At 37.9% G+C, this 16500-nt stretch overlaps 1 protein-coding gene across 1 annotated transcript; it reads left to right on the forward strand.

Moving 5' to 3' along the window:
• The first annotated feature begins 1182 nt into the window (after positions 1-1182).
• On the forward strand, positions 1183-16473 carry LOC145912947 (protein Niban 2-like). The gene is made up of 17 exons (XM_083000418.1): positions 1183-1202; positions 1468-1594; positions 1748-1881; positions 2234-2365; positions 4446-4560; positions 4832-5023; positions 6181-6296; positions 6571-6705; positions 7778-7910; positions 8429-8514; positions 9631-9773; positions 10244-10376; positions 10608-10721; positions 12660-12767; positions 13228-13339; positions 13613-13739; positions 14171-16473. Exons 2-17 carry the CDS (start codon positions 1537-1539, stop codon positions 15303-15305), a joined length of 2973 nt encoding a protein of 990 aa, XP_082856544.1. The 5' UTR covers positions 1183-1202; positions 1468-1536; the 3' UTR covers positions 15306-16473.
• The last annotated feature ends 27 nt before the right edge of the window (positions 16474-16500 follow it).

Raw genomic sequence — 16500 nt, forward strand, 5'->3', positions numbered from 1 at the left:
TTTTCGGCAGGCGATTGCCAACAACGGTCAAGCGCCCGGCCCATTTACCCAGAAGAAAACCTGATTGGAATTTGTGGCCAGGATATTTTGGGTTTAAATCCGAAGAAACTAAAAAAAAAGCATGATATGAATTGTGATTGTGACACGAGAGTTGTGTAATTTACAACATTTACTTTTTTAAGAATTACAAATTTTGGTTAGAACCTCTTAACTTTCGTGTACATTTGTTGCTTTGCGAAAACAATCTTAAATGAGTGCTAATCTTATTGAATTAGAAATCGATTACTTCGCTGAACTTCAAAGCGTTATATTTACTCATTTTACAAAGAAGGTGTTTATGTATATATTAATATACAAAACTCCATTAGAAACACATGAAAAGGATGTAAACTCTACATGCACTTGCGTTTCCAAACGAATATGCCTTTGTCTGGGAAAGTCTTTTGTGGACGTATTGCAACACGTAAAAAGCACAGGCGTTTGCAGTAGAAAGCTAGTTCGATTGTTCCACTGCACGATCACTACCAATTCAAAAATTTACAAACGTAAAGTGATAACGCTTTGGTTATATACAAATATATTTAAGAAGAAATCCAAGTTTGTGTTTTGCTTCAAGAAGGAACCCAAGTTGACCATATAAAAGCTGAATTGACTATAAGTTATAGCATTTGGGGTTGAGGTAAATTGAAATTGACCATATCTTGTCAAGCTCTGTTTGGGTAAATCAATTAATGGGAATTTCATTTTACTGTTATCTACAAGAAACATTGCCCAGTGGGATTAAAATCAATGATATAGTCTGGTTAGTTTGAAACAAAAGTTTTTGAAACATTTTTTAGGTTCTTTGGCCCGAATGCCAAAGTAAAAAAAATCTTGTCCAAAGGTGGCGACAAAGCGCAAAATACATTTTATAAAGGGGATTTCCCTGTCTGAGATTAACTTGTTTACATTTTGGGAAGAAAGGCGAGCGCTGGGCCGAGAATTTGGAACGTTCTCTTTTTGACTATTCTGTAGACAATGCGTAAACGTGGGCAGACGGAAAATGTGACAGGCGGAAACAGAAAGCCACCATTATCTCCTGACTGTCGGTGCGGGTGTAATTAGGCGTTTGGTTTGGATAGCGAAGCTGAGCCTAGAAAAAAGTCGGGAATTGTGTGATTCAAGACAACCTGGTCCAGTTTTCGGTTTGGTTGCAACGGGCGGTAAATTGTACTGTTTTTTTTCATGACTGTAGTGCAGATATTCATTGTTGAGGCAAAGCCTTTTAGCCTGTGTAGGGCAGCCTCAAGGCATAGTTTGTGCTTCAGATAGAATTATGAATTTTTAGGCGATTACTTAGCCAGCAATAGCATTTTTTCATCTTTTATGAAATAAAAACATTATCCAAAATTACAGAAAATAATTTCAAATCGTATGATTTTGTGCATTGTTGTTTACACATTTCACAATGGAATAATGTTTTGCTAGGTTACACATGGCAGGAACATGTGTTATGAAAGCAATGCTTTGTTAGTTGTGGTGTAAGAATTATTGACAATGGGGGAAAAGATTTCGATACCCAATGTCGAGGGCCATTCATTCGAGGGTGTTTATCGTAAGTATACATTCTGCTATTTACACTAGAATTTGTTTAAATTTACAGTTCCTGTCTCAGTAAACCTTTTGTTTGTGATTGTTTGTTTTCAATAGATTACATCAACACTCATATTAAACAAGAAAATAACATTTTTAATTGTATTCTTTGCAGAAAATGTTTTTAAAAATGTTGTGGCATTCACTAAGCGTTACAAGACCGCCTACATGTGGTTTTACCTGCAAAAGATTCATCAAGAGCTGGATGGAAAAGGGGGGCAACAAAAATGGCAACTAGCACAAAGAAAGGTACTAAAAATCAAATTGAGTCAATTGCTTTGAAAACATGAACAAAAATAGTGTGTCCAATTTAATCAATATGGCATTGCCAAAATATCTGTCTTCAACCAATATATTGAATTTACGAAACAAAATCCATGTAGGCATTAGCAATGGTTCAAGCGTCAATTATTTATGTAAATCACCTTTAGTCAGTTTGCTTGTTGTATTTTCTACACATGGTCCATATATCATCAAATTAAGTTATTTGTTGATTTCAGCAGGAAGATAAAAAAATATTTGTACATTGATTAAACTAAACACAATTGGTGACCTGTGTATTTTTGTCAACTTGTTTATGGTAAGGCAATATTTTCTATAGTGGGAGAGCTATAACAGACCATTAAAGGAAGGTGTGCTGCATGTTCTTGCTGATTCTTCTGGCAAGAAATGGAAGAAACGATATTGTGTGATGCAGTCCGACTACACACTAGAAATTTACACATCAAAAGAAGTAAGTAACCTGCTTTTTCCAGGACTGTTGCTTTAAGTCAGTCAGTATACCTTGATCATTGTATCTGTACTCCTTGTGGATGCATAACTCCAAAGCATCTGCTATAAAACGTGGTGTTACATTCACCAATTTATATTTCTACAAGTGTGTTTTATTAGCGAGGGGTAGAGGGAGGTAGTAATGAAGCATGAGGAATAAGAATTGTTAAAATTTTATGAAATTCTTCTAAATTGTCCTGCATAAAGGTTATGGTCACATATGTACACAAGGGTGTGAATCCTTTTGAACAAAATGTACTGAACAAAGAGATTTTGTGTAATATAAATGATCATCATTTGCATACACATAAATATAGACCCATATCAAAATAAATAAACACACAATAATTAGGCTTAGTCATTGACAAACATTACATTTTCAGCCCACTTTAGGGGAAATAAAAGGTTTGTGTTCATGAAAACATATTTGTCCCTCCTTTATACCAAAGCCCATTTTTGAACTGAAGCTTTAATTAGCAGCTACATTTTGTCTATATTTGTTTATCTGCTCGGAAATGATCAACACAAACAAACAATGCCTGAATCTCAACACATAATGCCCTAGAGCTATTTGAAACACACCTTATGGCTGCTCAACATACAAAAGATGTGACTTTGTTGCCCAAGTGCTATGTTGTCTTTCCTAGAAATTATGTGGCGCAATATATACCTTACTTTCTTTCTAAGACAATCCACAACCACCAGCCTCTTTAATGCAAAGCATATATTGTACCAAAACATAGTTTTTTTTAAATTTTAGCTAAATTTATTGAATATTTTTTTTTCCTTTAAAACTTGAGTACATTTTTATATCTTAATAATCTGTTCTTCTGGCAAAGATAAAACGTAACTTTATTCACCGACGTTTCGCCTGTTATTCAACAAGGCTTCCTCAAGGTAATGGTACAGTGCAGCACACAACTAACGCCAAAAAAACGTGCCAACACGAAAAAGGGGATAACGCTAACACCGCTTGTAAAATCATGTGATGTATGAAGAGATCACTATCATCCGGAATGCGCTAAGGAAAAACGCGTATCCCTCGTGGATATTACGTCGAAGATCGGCCGTCACACACAAAGACCCGACGCCAACCTACGGCACGGTGGTTCTTCCCTATGTCCCCACACTCACCGAGACTTTGCAGCGAATGCTGACAGATCATGGGATTAAGGTTTACATCAGACCCCACACAACACTCCGCAGTTTGGTGTCGCACCCCATTGTCATGGAGGTAGCGGAACCAAAAGGAGTAGTTTATTCAATTCCATGTGGAGAGTGCGAGGGTGTCTACATCGGGGAAACCGGAAGAGCCTTGAAAACCAGAATTAAGGAGCACCGCCGCGACGTTGCGTCGAAAGACGCAAATAAAACAGCGTTAGCCAAGCATGCTGCCTTAAAAGGTCATCAGATCGCCTTTGACAAGGCTAAGGTTTTGGAAAAGGAGGTGGACCATACAAAGCGCCTCTTCCTAGAAGCGCTCCACATCCACAAGAACAATCGCTGTGTTAATGATAGGGAACAGTGCGTTTACTTCCCGGTGCTCTATAACAACTTACTGTAACTGTAGTTTTCCCGCCCATTTTTTATACATCACATGATTTTACAAGCGGTGTTAGCGTTATCCCCTTTTTCGTGTTGGCACGTTTTTTTGGCGTTAGTTGTGTGCTGCACTGTACCATTACCTTGAGGAAGCCTTGTTGAATAACAGGCGAAACGTCGGTGAATAAAGTTACGTTTTATCTTTGCCAGAAGAACAGATTATTAAGTTACAATATGCCTGGCAGCAACAAAAACATTACATTTTTATATCCTTTCCCAAAACATAAAAAGATACAAAATTGTACTTTACAGATTAAATAAAAAATGTTTTAAGATAATTGAGATTAATATCTTTGTTCAACATACTTTAAGTGATAAGTTCATTGAAATATTCACTACTTTGATACATGTGAGAATTTTTGAATAACATTGTTCAACTGTTACAATAAAGAGGAAATCTTAAAATTGATACTCAATCTTAACATCTCTCTATTCTGCAGGAATATGACAAGGCTGCAAAACCAAAATTGTCCACAAAATACAGTGGACACGAAATTGTACAAAGTGTCGATTCCTTTCTTAGAACTAAACTGCAAATAACATCCCGTGATTTTGGTAAGTTAATCAAAACTGTGGCTTCAATATAATATCTTTGTATGAAACACAAACCAAAATGCAAGGCACATTCAAACATTTTGACCCGGACAATTAACAACTTAACAACTGCGTATCATGCATTATTGATATTGACATTTTCCTGATTGTTTAAAACTGATTGGTGTTTTATTTTGTAGCATAAATTTTTGTTTTGCTTTTTGTGTAATTGTCACTTATGTTTCAGTCCATGTGGAAATTTCCAATTTCTTTTACCCTTTTTATGTTACAGGATATGTCAATCATGATATATCGACCTTCATTAAGAAAGTGACCTTGATCGGACAAAGTGGTAAACGACCAACACAACATATTTTCTGTGTTGCCCATGATTGGAGGGGAACTACCTATTTTGCTGCCGAAACTGCCATAGAAAAAGATCATTGGATTAGAATTTTGAAAGATAGTGTTCGTCACCTGGAAGGTAAATTGCAAAGCGTATGAGTGCAAAGAGCTACTCTTTACCATAGATCTTGCTAATTGGTATTATTCTAATTTGTTGAATGAAAATAGTTACACTTTCATTTGTACACCGAAGTTCTTGGCACATTTGACAAATTTAGAAAAATTGGGTGCCACACATGATACATGGCTCTTCTATTTAAAAGGATAATTTGACTGGGAGACGAAAAAGGGTCACATTGGTGTATTTTGCTTTCGAAAATTGTGATGACCTGTCATGCCCTAGGACTTGCCCTGTAGCAGCATATACAGACATGAAAATTTGTACCTATTTGCCACCATGTTGGTAAGCACTTGTAATGAAGGCATTTTTAACTTGTAGTGGATACACTTTTTGGCTTGTAACATAATGTTGGAGTGTTTGAAAACATCTTAGATTGTGAAAAACATGGTACTAGACCTCCCAAGACCGGGAAAGTATGGTTGTCTTGATTCAATAAACGTTTACTGTACTTTGTGGAATGCCATAAATCAAGAGGTGTTTGCCACCACTGAGCATTTGTTTGTTTCTGGCTAATGTTTAATTTTCTCTTGAAGACGTTTTGCCTAAACTGTCGAGGAAAAACAGCAACACTGTAAAACATTTCACAAAAAAAAGGATTCAGCAAAGACATGGAACGACTATTCGATTAAATAAACTGAAATGCAGTAAATATCAGGATCTTCTTGGCCAGCCTTAAAACTCTTTCTGTGCAAATTGCCTTTTCAAATCATCAACTTGACTGATGAGAAATGATGGGTGTACGGACAATGGCTGACTGTGCCACTAATTATTTACTGTTTGATCTTGTACCGGTTACTGTTTGACCAGATATTGGTCTGTGTTAAACAAACACACGTCCTTCGAAAGTGTTGGGTGATGTGTAAACGATTAATCTCGGAAACAAGAGTAATCTTATCAAGAAATAAAAGAACTAAATGCACATTTCGGCAAATATGTCCTGAAAACGTTTTATTCATAGTTTGGTTGCATTTTGTATGATAATATTCAGACTAATAAAACAAAGTTAACATGGTTTTCCTTGGTTAAGTTTTGTATTTCTTTTTAAACTGTACACAAAAAAATTTAGTTTACTAGAACATTTAAATCAAGCCTGTTTTTATTGCACATGTGTGTAGGTGCACAATGCCCTGATGAAACCGCAAGGGAAGCATTCACATTTGCTTTGGAACAGACCATTCACATGCAGGGGTATTTTGTTCCAAGGGGCATTGTAAGCGGCAGTTTTGTTGAGGTAAGAACAAAAACTTCGGCGTTTTTGGCATTATTAGTTGACTGTTTATACTACCTTTTTAACCAAATGGAAGTTTCGTTAGCAAATTTTATGGGAAATATTGCCCACTTGCATACAATAAGCATTTAAAACATCTATGCAAAATTGCTCTTCTGGTGATACATCCCTATTAATTTCTCTCAACAGTTTGGTTTTCATACACAACCTTCATCAGAAACTCTCAAATGTGCCATTAATTTTACTTTTGTGGCCTAAAACTACTTTTTTTTTTCAGATACTGACAGATCTGTTCTCTGATTGTCAGTCATACGAATGCAAAGAAATCTTGTTACCTGAGATTAAAGGTGGATTTGCGCATAGGTACAAGACCTGGTTCTTTGTCATGGCTACCCTGCACACTATGACCAAGGTAAGTTTTGTTTCAAATATTTTGTTTTCGTAAAAAAATTACTGGGAATGCGAACATGCTTTGGGTCAGGAATTTCCCTAAACTCCAGGCAATTTGCTTAGACATTAAATATTCTCTTTGAAAACTGAGGTTGTAAATTCTGCATGTAATTGCCGTTGGTAATCTTTCCCTTTCACTTGAATATTTGCAGAAGGTCAAGTTTAAATCATAGCTAAAATTACCTTGTAAAAATTATTGATGTTTTCAGCAACCTCAAATTCATGCTTTGTTATTGGGAGTTTGGTATTCCAATATGTTGCTTTTAATTTCCTGACATTCAAATCAATTATGACCATACAATGCAATTGGTGACAGCAACGATATTCCCAAAATGCCAATTACACACAATGTTGCAATGTGCCAGGCACTACTCGAAACAAGCACTATTCTCCCATTTACTCAAAGTGTTGTGAAACTGTCCCAAACACCAATTTTTTGCCGTACTGGCATTTGTCCAGTCTGCAGTTGTGTTTATTTACCTGCCCTTCCCCAAACAATGGGTCTTTCTCCAAACGAAAGCACATGCGTCCATTGATTACAAACAGTGTTGCACACACGTGGGCTTGGATATAATTGGCTGTAAGTGGTAAAATTCAGGTTATCATTGTATATAGATTCTATCTGTATCCATTGACAGCTAAAAGTAGGACACACTTTCAATCTGATCCCATAATTTATTAGGAGAATTTGCATAAAATAATTTGTATTTGTCCCTCCGAGAGAATTTTTTTTGGTTTTTATAGTTTAAATAGCTCAAACAATTTTCAGGATAAATTGATGGTGAGCATAAATTAAGAAAAAAATGAGTAACTTTTAGCTAAATTTTATTTCAGCGTTTGCTATGTGTGGACTTATTTAAACAATATACCATTAAATTAGTATGTTCACTAACTTTGTAAATTGAAGGGCTGTTTGTTGTAAAACAAGAATGTACAATTGCACATACTGTTTCTTTTTAATTAAATGAAACAATTTATAATATATGCTCCAAAAAACAGTGATACAAATTTTGTGAACCCTCAATCATGTTTAGAGTATCGTCATAAAGGAGTTTACTGATAAGAGGAAAGAGCTTGATGCAGACTGTGAATCCAAGCGTCAAGATATAATTGCTAACCTTCCTCAGCTAAATGCTGCTTACGAGACAACCTCCAACGCCATTAAAGGTAAATGCCCGTCTAAATTTAACTTTGAAGTTAAAATGTGATATTAAAACCAATTAAGATATCTGCAATGCAGAAACTTGTTCTGAAACGTATGTTAGACGAATGGTGCATTTGCGTCATTTGGACAAATTACAAATGACTTTATATTTATATAACATATTACACTTCATGACATACACCATGGCAAATTCAAGCTTTGCAAAAGCATTCTTGTATAAATTGACTTTAGAACCAAAATAAAACTTTTTTAAGGAAACTAAAACAAATTGGAGAGTAGAAATGCTTTTCACTCCTTTGTGGCAAAAGGGACAACAGGCAACCTAGTTTACCAACTAGTCATGTGAATGTACTTCAACTCAATGTGAGAAGTGGCCATTGTTTTTATTTCCTGCCCCTCACAGAGAAATGGCTTTACATTTAAGTCTGGTTCCACGTTTTCGTGTTTGTGTCCCATTGTTGTTTGAGTGGTGCCCGTGGAAAGTGGTAAATGAAACATTGTTGGGTGCTTGTGTTTTTAGCGGTTCTCTACGAATGCTTTGATCAGATTGTTGTGGGCGACATACTGCCTAGAATGCCAGAAGTTGTCGGAGTCATGTCAGACTCGGTGAGTATGATTTTTGTCGCTTCATTTGGTCAATACTGCTTCCCTCTGTACTATGTCAATACTGCTTCCTAAAGTCCAAAATACTTACAAATCGAGAAAGTGAAATTCTGATACATTTCATGGAAAATGTCAGCTGTGGTTTAAAATCAACAAAATTCACCATTAATTCAATGTGTATCATGTTGCTCGCCAGGAAGGCACTGTGTAACTTGATATTTTTGACACAAAGCCACATGGAGAAATGTTGTGTAATGCCACATCTAAATTGGTTTGGGTTTTTTGAACTAGAAAACCTTTTTTTTATTCCTCAGTGGTAAACTGGGACAATTGTTTGAATTTTTGAGCTTAAAGAGCAGTTTAATCAGAATTCTTTCAACACTTTCACCTTCACAAAAATCCTTGGTCAGCAGCACAAACAGACTTATTGTTGCTGCAAAGTTGATGGATGATTTACGCAGGGTTCTGTCACAACACTATATGCAGCAGCCCTGTTCATGTTGTTTAGCAGCTGATTGATTGCCAGTCAACGATCAGCCAGCGAAATTTTCACTTCCTGCTGAAGTTTCTTTATTAATGAAATGACATCACTGGGGGAGGGAGGGCTTCGAACAGTTGACATTGACAATTAATAGCACGATTTTTTTGCATGTACAAATAAGGCGTTTTTTTTCAAGTGGCCTACATGCGTTCGTGCTTACATTGGATTGCCGTTTTAGAAAAGCACTTTACATTTGCCACCGGTTTGCCACACGCATGGTCTTGTTTTTTTTACACCTTCAACATGACATTAAACACACTTAAAGATCGTTAAAGACCTACGAAGCTCACAGTAAATACGTAGAACGTGTCTACGAGTTCCAAACAACGTGCAAATCATGTTGCACCTAACTTTATTGGGCGTTTCGTAACATGGAATAGCAGGTACTAGTTTGTTAAATTGAACACTATACATCTTAAAATGCAGGAATGTTTCGTGCAATGGCATGATTGGCAGTATCGCCCCACTGCACAGGTCCTTACTTGGCGATCACATCTTATGATCATATATCTTAAATTTGAAATTTAAAATTTCGGAATCTTTTGAAATAAATTTTTTTACTATGTTTATGAACGCAGCTTGCAATCCCACTTCGGGCCTCCAGAGAACAGTTTCTTACTCTGGTCGAAGGAGTTCAAAAAACAGTTACGTCTTCAGGGAACCAGCAATTCGCCAACAACTTGGATCGCTACTTTTTGCACACCCTCGACTTTGCTCCGAGGTAAAAATTCTTGTTGCTTTACCACCAATTTTCAGTTAATTTTAGGTTGCACATAAGTGGTAAAAGTGTTATAGGTGTGGTTCTGTAATTACAGTGCCGGAAATATGACAAAGTTACATGTTGTGAATTTAAAAAGAAGCGATTGCTCGAAACTGACAAAACCCATTCTTTGCTTGTTTCAACGTAACAGTCAATGCATTATTGGGTATTTTTCTTTGTTGCTTAATAATAATGATACAAAAACAATTTTAAAGCGTAACACAGTGCCTTGTTTTTTTATTTTGTATTTTTTTCCTTCTGTCAGTCTTGACTTTGACAAAAGTCAAATAGTTGTCGTTTATTTCAATAGCCTGTGGTTTTTATTGCTGGCTGGAATGTTAATTTATTCGCCGGATAGGCAAGACTATTGTAACAATTACCCGTAAACATTACATACATGCGGTAAACTTTTAATTCCGTGATTATGACAGAAATCCTGACTTTGTTTGTCCGATGAGCGATTCAATGAGCAGCAAAAAGCCGGCAATCAGCTTGTTGGAGAACGTCTTTCCACGAACCGATTTCACTTCCCATTTAAACAGCATTTTCACATACCAACAAACGGTGAGTGGTTATTGAATTACCAGTAAATCAGACGTAAAATGGACATTTGCCTTTGTTTAACTACTGGTAAATACAAATTGTTTTACAACCCAGAAAAGACCGAAAGGTGAAACTCGTTTTTTTTCTCACAATCAACCAATATCATAAACTGAACCGTTGCACCAGAAATGACGCTCTTATTGAACAACAACGTTTATGACGCAATAAATGACGTCATTTGTTTCTTCACAGTTACTGGACACGGCCGTTTACACGTTCGAAACTCTGTGTGGAGAGGAAGTTACCAGAAACGACGGCAAGTTGACCCCCTCCACCATCGCCAAAGTCCGTGCCAGGGTGCTGAAGGTACGTGGTCATAACGCTGTACTCGTAGTGATTTTAGCAACATAAATGCGAAAAGATGTGTTGAAAAACATGGCTAGGGAGGCCAGACAATGAAATGACGTCAGTTTCAATGACTTTGTTCATCGATTTGACAAACGACTACACTTTTATCTTCAGTAAATATGTCCATTACTTGCTAAGTCATTTGGCTCGTACTGGGTTGATTATATTAAGGCTATTTTCCTTGTATCTGTTGCCAATTGAGTGCATAAGCCCATTTATGTGAATAATGGTAATGCATTTTGGTGCGGATATTTTCAAGCAGAATAGTTTCGAAAAATCAATTTGCTTGTGTTTGGTGCAAACCCCAAATACAGTGGTTCTCGAACTGCTTCGTGTGCGACACAGTTTTGAAAAGATAGGCGGCAATTGCAACACACCAATCATAAATTTTGTGGACGATTTGTTTGAATTTTTTTCATTTTCCATTTTTCCCCAAAAAGCTTTCTTTATTTAAATTCTTGGAAACTAACAAGACACACCGTTTGAGAACCTCGAGCCTATGAGATCGTTATGCAAGAAATGTAGGTTATAAAGATTTGTTAGAGCAGCATTGGATTCAAACCTAGATATGATCAACAATTTCATTCTTTACCACTAACTTTTAACCCCTTACCCATATACAAAACATTGGTGCAAAAATTTTGTCGTAGTGTTGTCCCAAACTTGACAGTTCACTTTAAAAATGTACTGCTCTTCTGGCATAAAGGCAGTACATTTTTAAATCGCCATATGCCTGGCAGCAACAGGAATTTCATATTTGAAAGTTCACTGTTCAAAATCAACCACAGAAACCAAAGTGGAATTTCCCAAGATTTGGTTCGGGAATACAATAAGCTTGACCCGGGGCGCCGATGCTATCGGGACCTAGACTTTCGGCGCAGCCATTGTGACGCAATAATCATCAATCAGACAACCGCTTACCGTTCCCTCCAGCGAGTCATCACGATGCCTGTCCAATCATTGCAACGCGTATGCTACAAAATCGTGGGAATTGTATCCTGTGATTTGCGAATGTGCAGCATACGACCGTCGCGCCTGTAGGACTGCAATTGTGTCTTTATTTGGCGCCTGAGACATGGAAATCACGTTGGCAACTCGTCTGTTTGCCTGAGTGCTCAGCGCTTGTCCCTGTGCGTGCGGCGCACGTATTGGTTTGACCTTTCGAAGGCGGAAACGATTTCATTACCTGGGAAATTGGATCTTGCTGCAATATACAGCTATCAACAATGGGTCATGTAATAGGGATGACTTTTAAACGTACCTACTTTTTGCTTTCTGAAGACCCTTGCGATTTTTTTTATTTCTGTTTGAAAATGGAATGGCAGCTGTCAACAAACGGAATATATTTGAATAAATTTGCACATTAAATTAACCTTTATACCGCTATTTTCGATGAAGAGGGCCTGTTGCGGTGTTGTGACGCATAATATGTATTACTGGCCAGAGCATTTTCATAAGAAAAGGCCCTTATGATCATTGTATCGGTAAATATTGGTTTTGATAAGAATTCCAAGCTTTCAAGACCAATCTGGTTTCTGTGGGTGGTGAATAGGGAATAAAAAAATTAGTAATTATAAGTGCTGATGTTGGACAAACGTTATCGTTTAAAATTAATACTTCTAGTTGTGGCCGTTCATAATTCGTTTCCAATGTCATATGACTGGTAACGGATATTTATTGTGTATAAATGCCAGGCCCTACGAGACGGGGGCCGGTGTGGTCCACCAAGACCCATCCGGTCTGGGGACCCAAAAGGGACCCGCAAACGCCATCCTTTAAAATTTAGCTCTTTGTTTTCGTAAAATCAGTGGTTCCCAGCACTATAATCTCATGTGATTGTCACCAAAATGTTTCTTTCTCCCAAGGGGCTTAAATAACTGATGCATGTTTGTTTAGAAACTGGACTACGACATTGTGTTGGCACAAAGGAGGTTTTTCCGAGCCGTTATCAAGTCAGGAACTCTCGAGCAGACGCGAGAATCAATCGAACAAACATGTAAAGCAGTAAGTACAGAAAACACCATGCGTTAAGACCTGTTGATTATTAATTAGTGGTGTAGTGTCTTGCAAATACGTTTTTACGAAAATCCGAAGCCTATTAAATTATATAATGCATTGTATGTATTATTACATTATATATCAGTCTTGTGGCACTGAACTGTACTTTTCTTTCTTGGCACTGATAAAAAGACTCATTACCTTCGAGTTTACAGCATAAGAACACATGTACTACGAAACTGGAGACATTGAAATAAATTCCAGACCGTGAATGTAACTTGGACAGGAAGTTGTCAGACCTGAAGTATTTGACGACTTTTCATGGCACTGGTTAAGACCGTAATTAAACTCCTGTCTGGTCGGAATTGTAGCAATAAAACTTATCAAACCATGCCTACAGTAGAACAGTGCGTTGTGACATCACAATGAAGTTTTGTTCAAAATTCCTTATCGAATTATTGCCTAGAAAATGCTGGACTTTGAAGCGACGATTCCAGACGATTTGTCCGTTTACTTGCCGATAAGCACTCTGTTTACAGACGTCCTCACCAAGAGGTTCAACGAGCTGATTAACCCAGGTTAGAAAGAACTGTTTTGTCCATAGGAGGTGTATTTCGCTAGAGTGTTAAACTCTCAACTGTGTACTAACAACAAAACACACCCGTTTGTTAAGCACAACCTGGATGACAATACTTTACCATTGTGCCTTATTTTAAATAGCATTGCCAACTACTGACACTTTTTTTTCAAAAAGGCATCATTGACACCATAAGAATGAAAGACGCAATTCTTATCTTAAAAAGTGCAGTAACTCTTTTTTGACACAAATTAAACTGTCAACATTCTTCCAGCGCTTACATCATGCATGAGACAACTCATGTCGGATAGCATTGGGAGTTTTAAGTTTCGGTCATCCAGCACTCTGAGCTCTGTATCTTCCTATGCCTCTGTGGTGGACGAGGACCCAAACAAAATAACGTAAGTTGACTGAGTGTCCATAATGATTGGACAGGGGCAAACGGATAGTTTTTAATCGACATTTTTTTTAAATAAAAGCAAAAAAAGAACCTACTGCTTGTGTTCCAGAGAAACAAAACAGGTTTAAAAAAAGTGATCTACACACAACGTCTAAAGAAATTGTTTCTTTATTTCGGGACTATATTTTAAAAAAATGGAGTTTTTTAATTTGTGGCACATATTAGGAGAATATCCAAAATTACTCACAAACAGCGGTTGACGATTAGCGCCATTCAGGTACCACCTAGCAAGAACAGGCTGATTCCTGCTGTCTAAATGACATTTTTTTATTGATGTTGGAGAAAATTAATATAAAATACTAAATTTAACCTAGTATGTTTCATGCAATTATAAAACATATTTAGAGTTGTTAATTTTGTATGTTTGTAAAGGAACCGTTCCTCGAAGACAATTATCCCGCGGGATTCAAAAGAAGAGTTGGCTCCTCATCAGGAGATCCAAGCATCCACTTCCAGTTCTAGTTCTTATGAAGCACCTCCGTCTCTTCCTCAGGATGATACAGGGGAGCAGGATGTTTGTCTTCCAGGAATGGATGGAGAAACCGGAGAAACCAACAAGTCCAGGTGTCCTCCGAGGTCACGTGAAAGTTTTGAGAGTTTAATAAAGGATGAGAATCCGAGTGCGGATGTTGAGCTTGGGGAGCAGGAGGTGGATGCTGCGGACAATTTACACGCCTCGTCGGATGCAAGTGATGAAGAAACTTCCAAAGACGATGAGATTGATGTTCCTCCTGCGGAGAACGGTCATCTTGCAGAAGATGAGGAATTTCCCAGCGCCATTGAAGATGAACCAACTTTCAAAGACGATGAGATTAATGTTACTCCTGCGGAGAACGGTCATCTTGCAGAAGATGAGGAATTGCCCAGCGCCATTGAAGATGAACCATCTTGCGAAAGCGTTGATGTGAAAATCCAACATGATAGCGCGTTTGGTGGTGAGCACTCCAAAGATGAAGGCTCAGTTTCTGTAGCACAAGATGACGGGACTCCTCCTGATGCTGATTTAGAACAAACAACAGAGGATCCGACGTCCGATGAAGTTGAAGCCGCTGCACGGAACGGCGATCAGTGTGAAAGCACGTTGGAAACCGCGGAAAGTTGCGAGACACAAAACGACCAAATTACAACGTGCGGTTCCACAAGCGAAAAATCAGACTGTGGAGAAGTGGATGATGCGGAAGAAATACGAACCTCGTATCAGGCGAATGGCGACAGCGGCGAAGCAGAAACAAGTTCTCACCAAGAAAGCAACAGTAATGAAGCGATCGAGAAGAATTTACAAGGCGTTGCAAATGGCAAGAATGGACATCCAGAGCCAGAGAAAGATCATCTCCTTTGCAACGGAGATGTTCCTGTACAGACCAACGGACTACCAAAAGAAAACCACACAGTGAATGGCGAATCGTTGGCATGTAATGGTATACATAGTGGCCAGTGCAACGGACAAAATATGAAATTAGGTGAAATCAATGGCAGTGTCGACATCGGAGCCACAGGCGAAGTCTAGAACGGTTCCTAAATGCATAAATTGTAGTGTTGGACACCAAGTTGACTTTTATCATTTCTGGTTTCCCGAAGCCAATGAATTTCTCTTCTCGAAAAACTCCAGAGCGGTCGCGTTTTTATCTGGCCCGCATTTTCACATGTTTTTATTTTTGGTATTTGAACTGGCTTAAAGTGTTTTTGTTTAACTGCCTCGATATTTTTTTTAGTAGCGCTGTCCTTCGCAGAGCAAATCATTTGTATGAGCCCCTGGTAGTATTACATGTAATTGCTACTGATAACACCTTGCCTTAAAGACACTCAAATATAAAAATTCCATTTATTAGTTATGCTTTACCCAGCCTCGTTTCTAGAGTGGGTTTCTCAAGAGCAAATTCGTCACTAGCAAAAAAGTATCGTATGATTGCACAGTGTTAAAGTAAACCCATTCCCAATTAAACTAGTATTCTAGAAATGACGTCCGTTTGTTTAGGACTTGTTATTTGTTGCACACTCGCTGAACAAAGACCGTCAGCTTATATTTCTGTTGAAAAACTTCGCTACACACACGTGGAACTTCATAATCGCGCCGCGGCGGTGGTCTTTTCCAGGGCCTGCGGGCGCACGAATAATGACGGAAGCATCCAGCGATCACGATTTTCTATAATTATGATGCGTTTTGCGCCACGTCTGTTTCAAACCGCGAAGGGCGTTGCGCCTCCCGTGGCATATCGTGTTCTAAATACTACAACCCCTTGATTGCCATGAGTGCATGAGTGCATCCGTGACTAACGCCAACCAACGAGTGTTGTTTTTGGAGCGCGTCTGTCCAATGCTTCTGCGTTGCGGTCTTGTGGATTTCGCGACTTCGAACCGGTCCACGTTTTTTTATTGCGGTTTGTTTGTGGATTTCCGTTGACATGACTACGCGCATTCTTTTACACCAAGGTTTTCAGTGAAAAGTTCAGTGTTGGATTATATTTAGATGGACTTTGTGACGAAACAAGTAACAAAATTCCTAATACCTAAATGTTTATTGCGAGGTCTAATCGAAGAATAGTAGTTTTGTATGTAAAGTCGTAAGCCTTCCTGTGCATTAGTGCGTCCATTTTTATTGCTGCACGTTTTTGGTTGCATGTTATTTTTTCCATTGTGAATTCCGGTGGCGCCTCTCCAGTCGTTGCAATACATTTTATAAATACCTTCACACTTGGGTGTTT

The sequence above is a fragment of the Ascidia mentula genome, chromosome 9 (genome assembly GCF_947561715.1).
Source record: "Ascidia mentula chromosome 9, kaAscMent1.1, whole genome shotgun sequence".
Taxonomy (NCBI): domain Eukaryota; kingdom Metazoa; phylum Chordata; class Ascidiacea; order Phlebobranchia; family Ascidiidae; genus Ascidia; species Ascidia mentula.

Bases quoted from the DNA above. Each gene is read 5' to 3' on its own strand.
- LOC145912947 (XM_083000418.1), top strand. From the start codon at position 1,537: ATGGGGGAAAAGATTTCGATACCCAATGTCGAGGGCCATTCATTCGAG. The intron at 1,595-1,747 runs GTAAGTATACAT...TATTCTTTGCAG, and splicing joins TTCATTCGAGGGTGTTTATC to AAAATGTTTTTAAAAATGTT. The intron at 1,882-2,233 runs GTACTAAAAATC...TATTTTCTATAG, and splicing joins GGCAACTAGCACAAAGAAAG to TGGGAGAGCTATAACAGACC.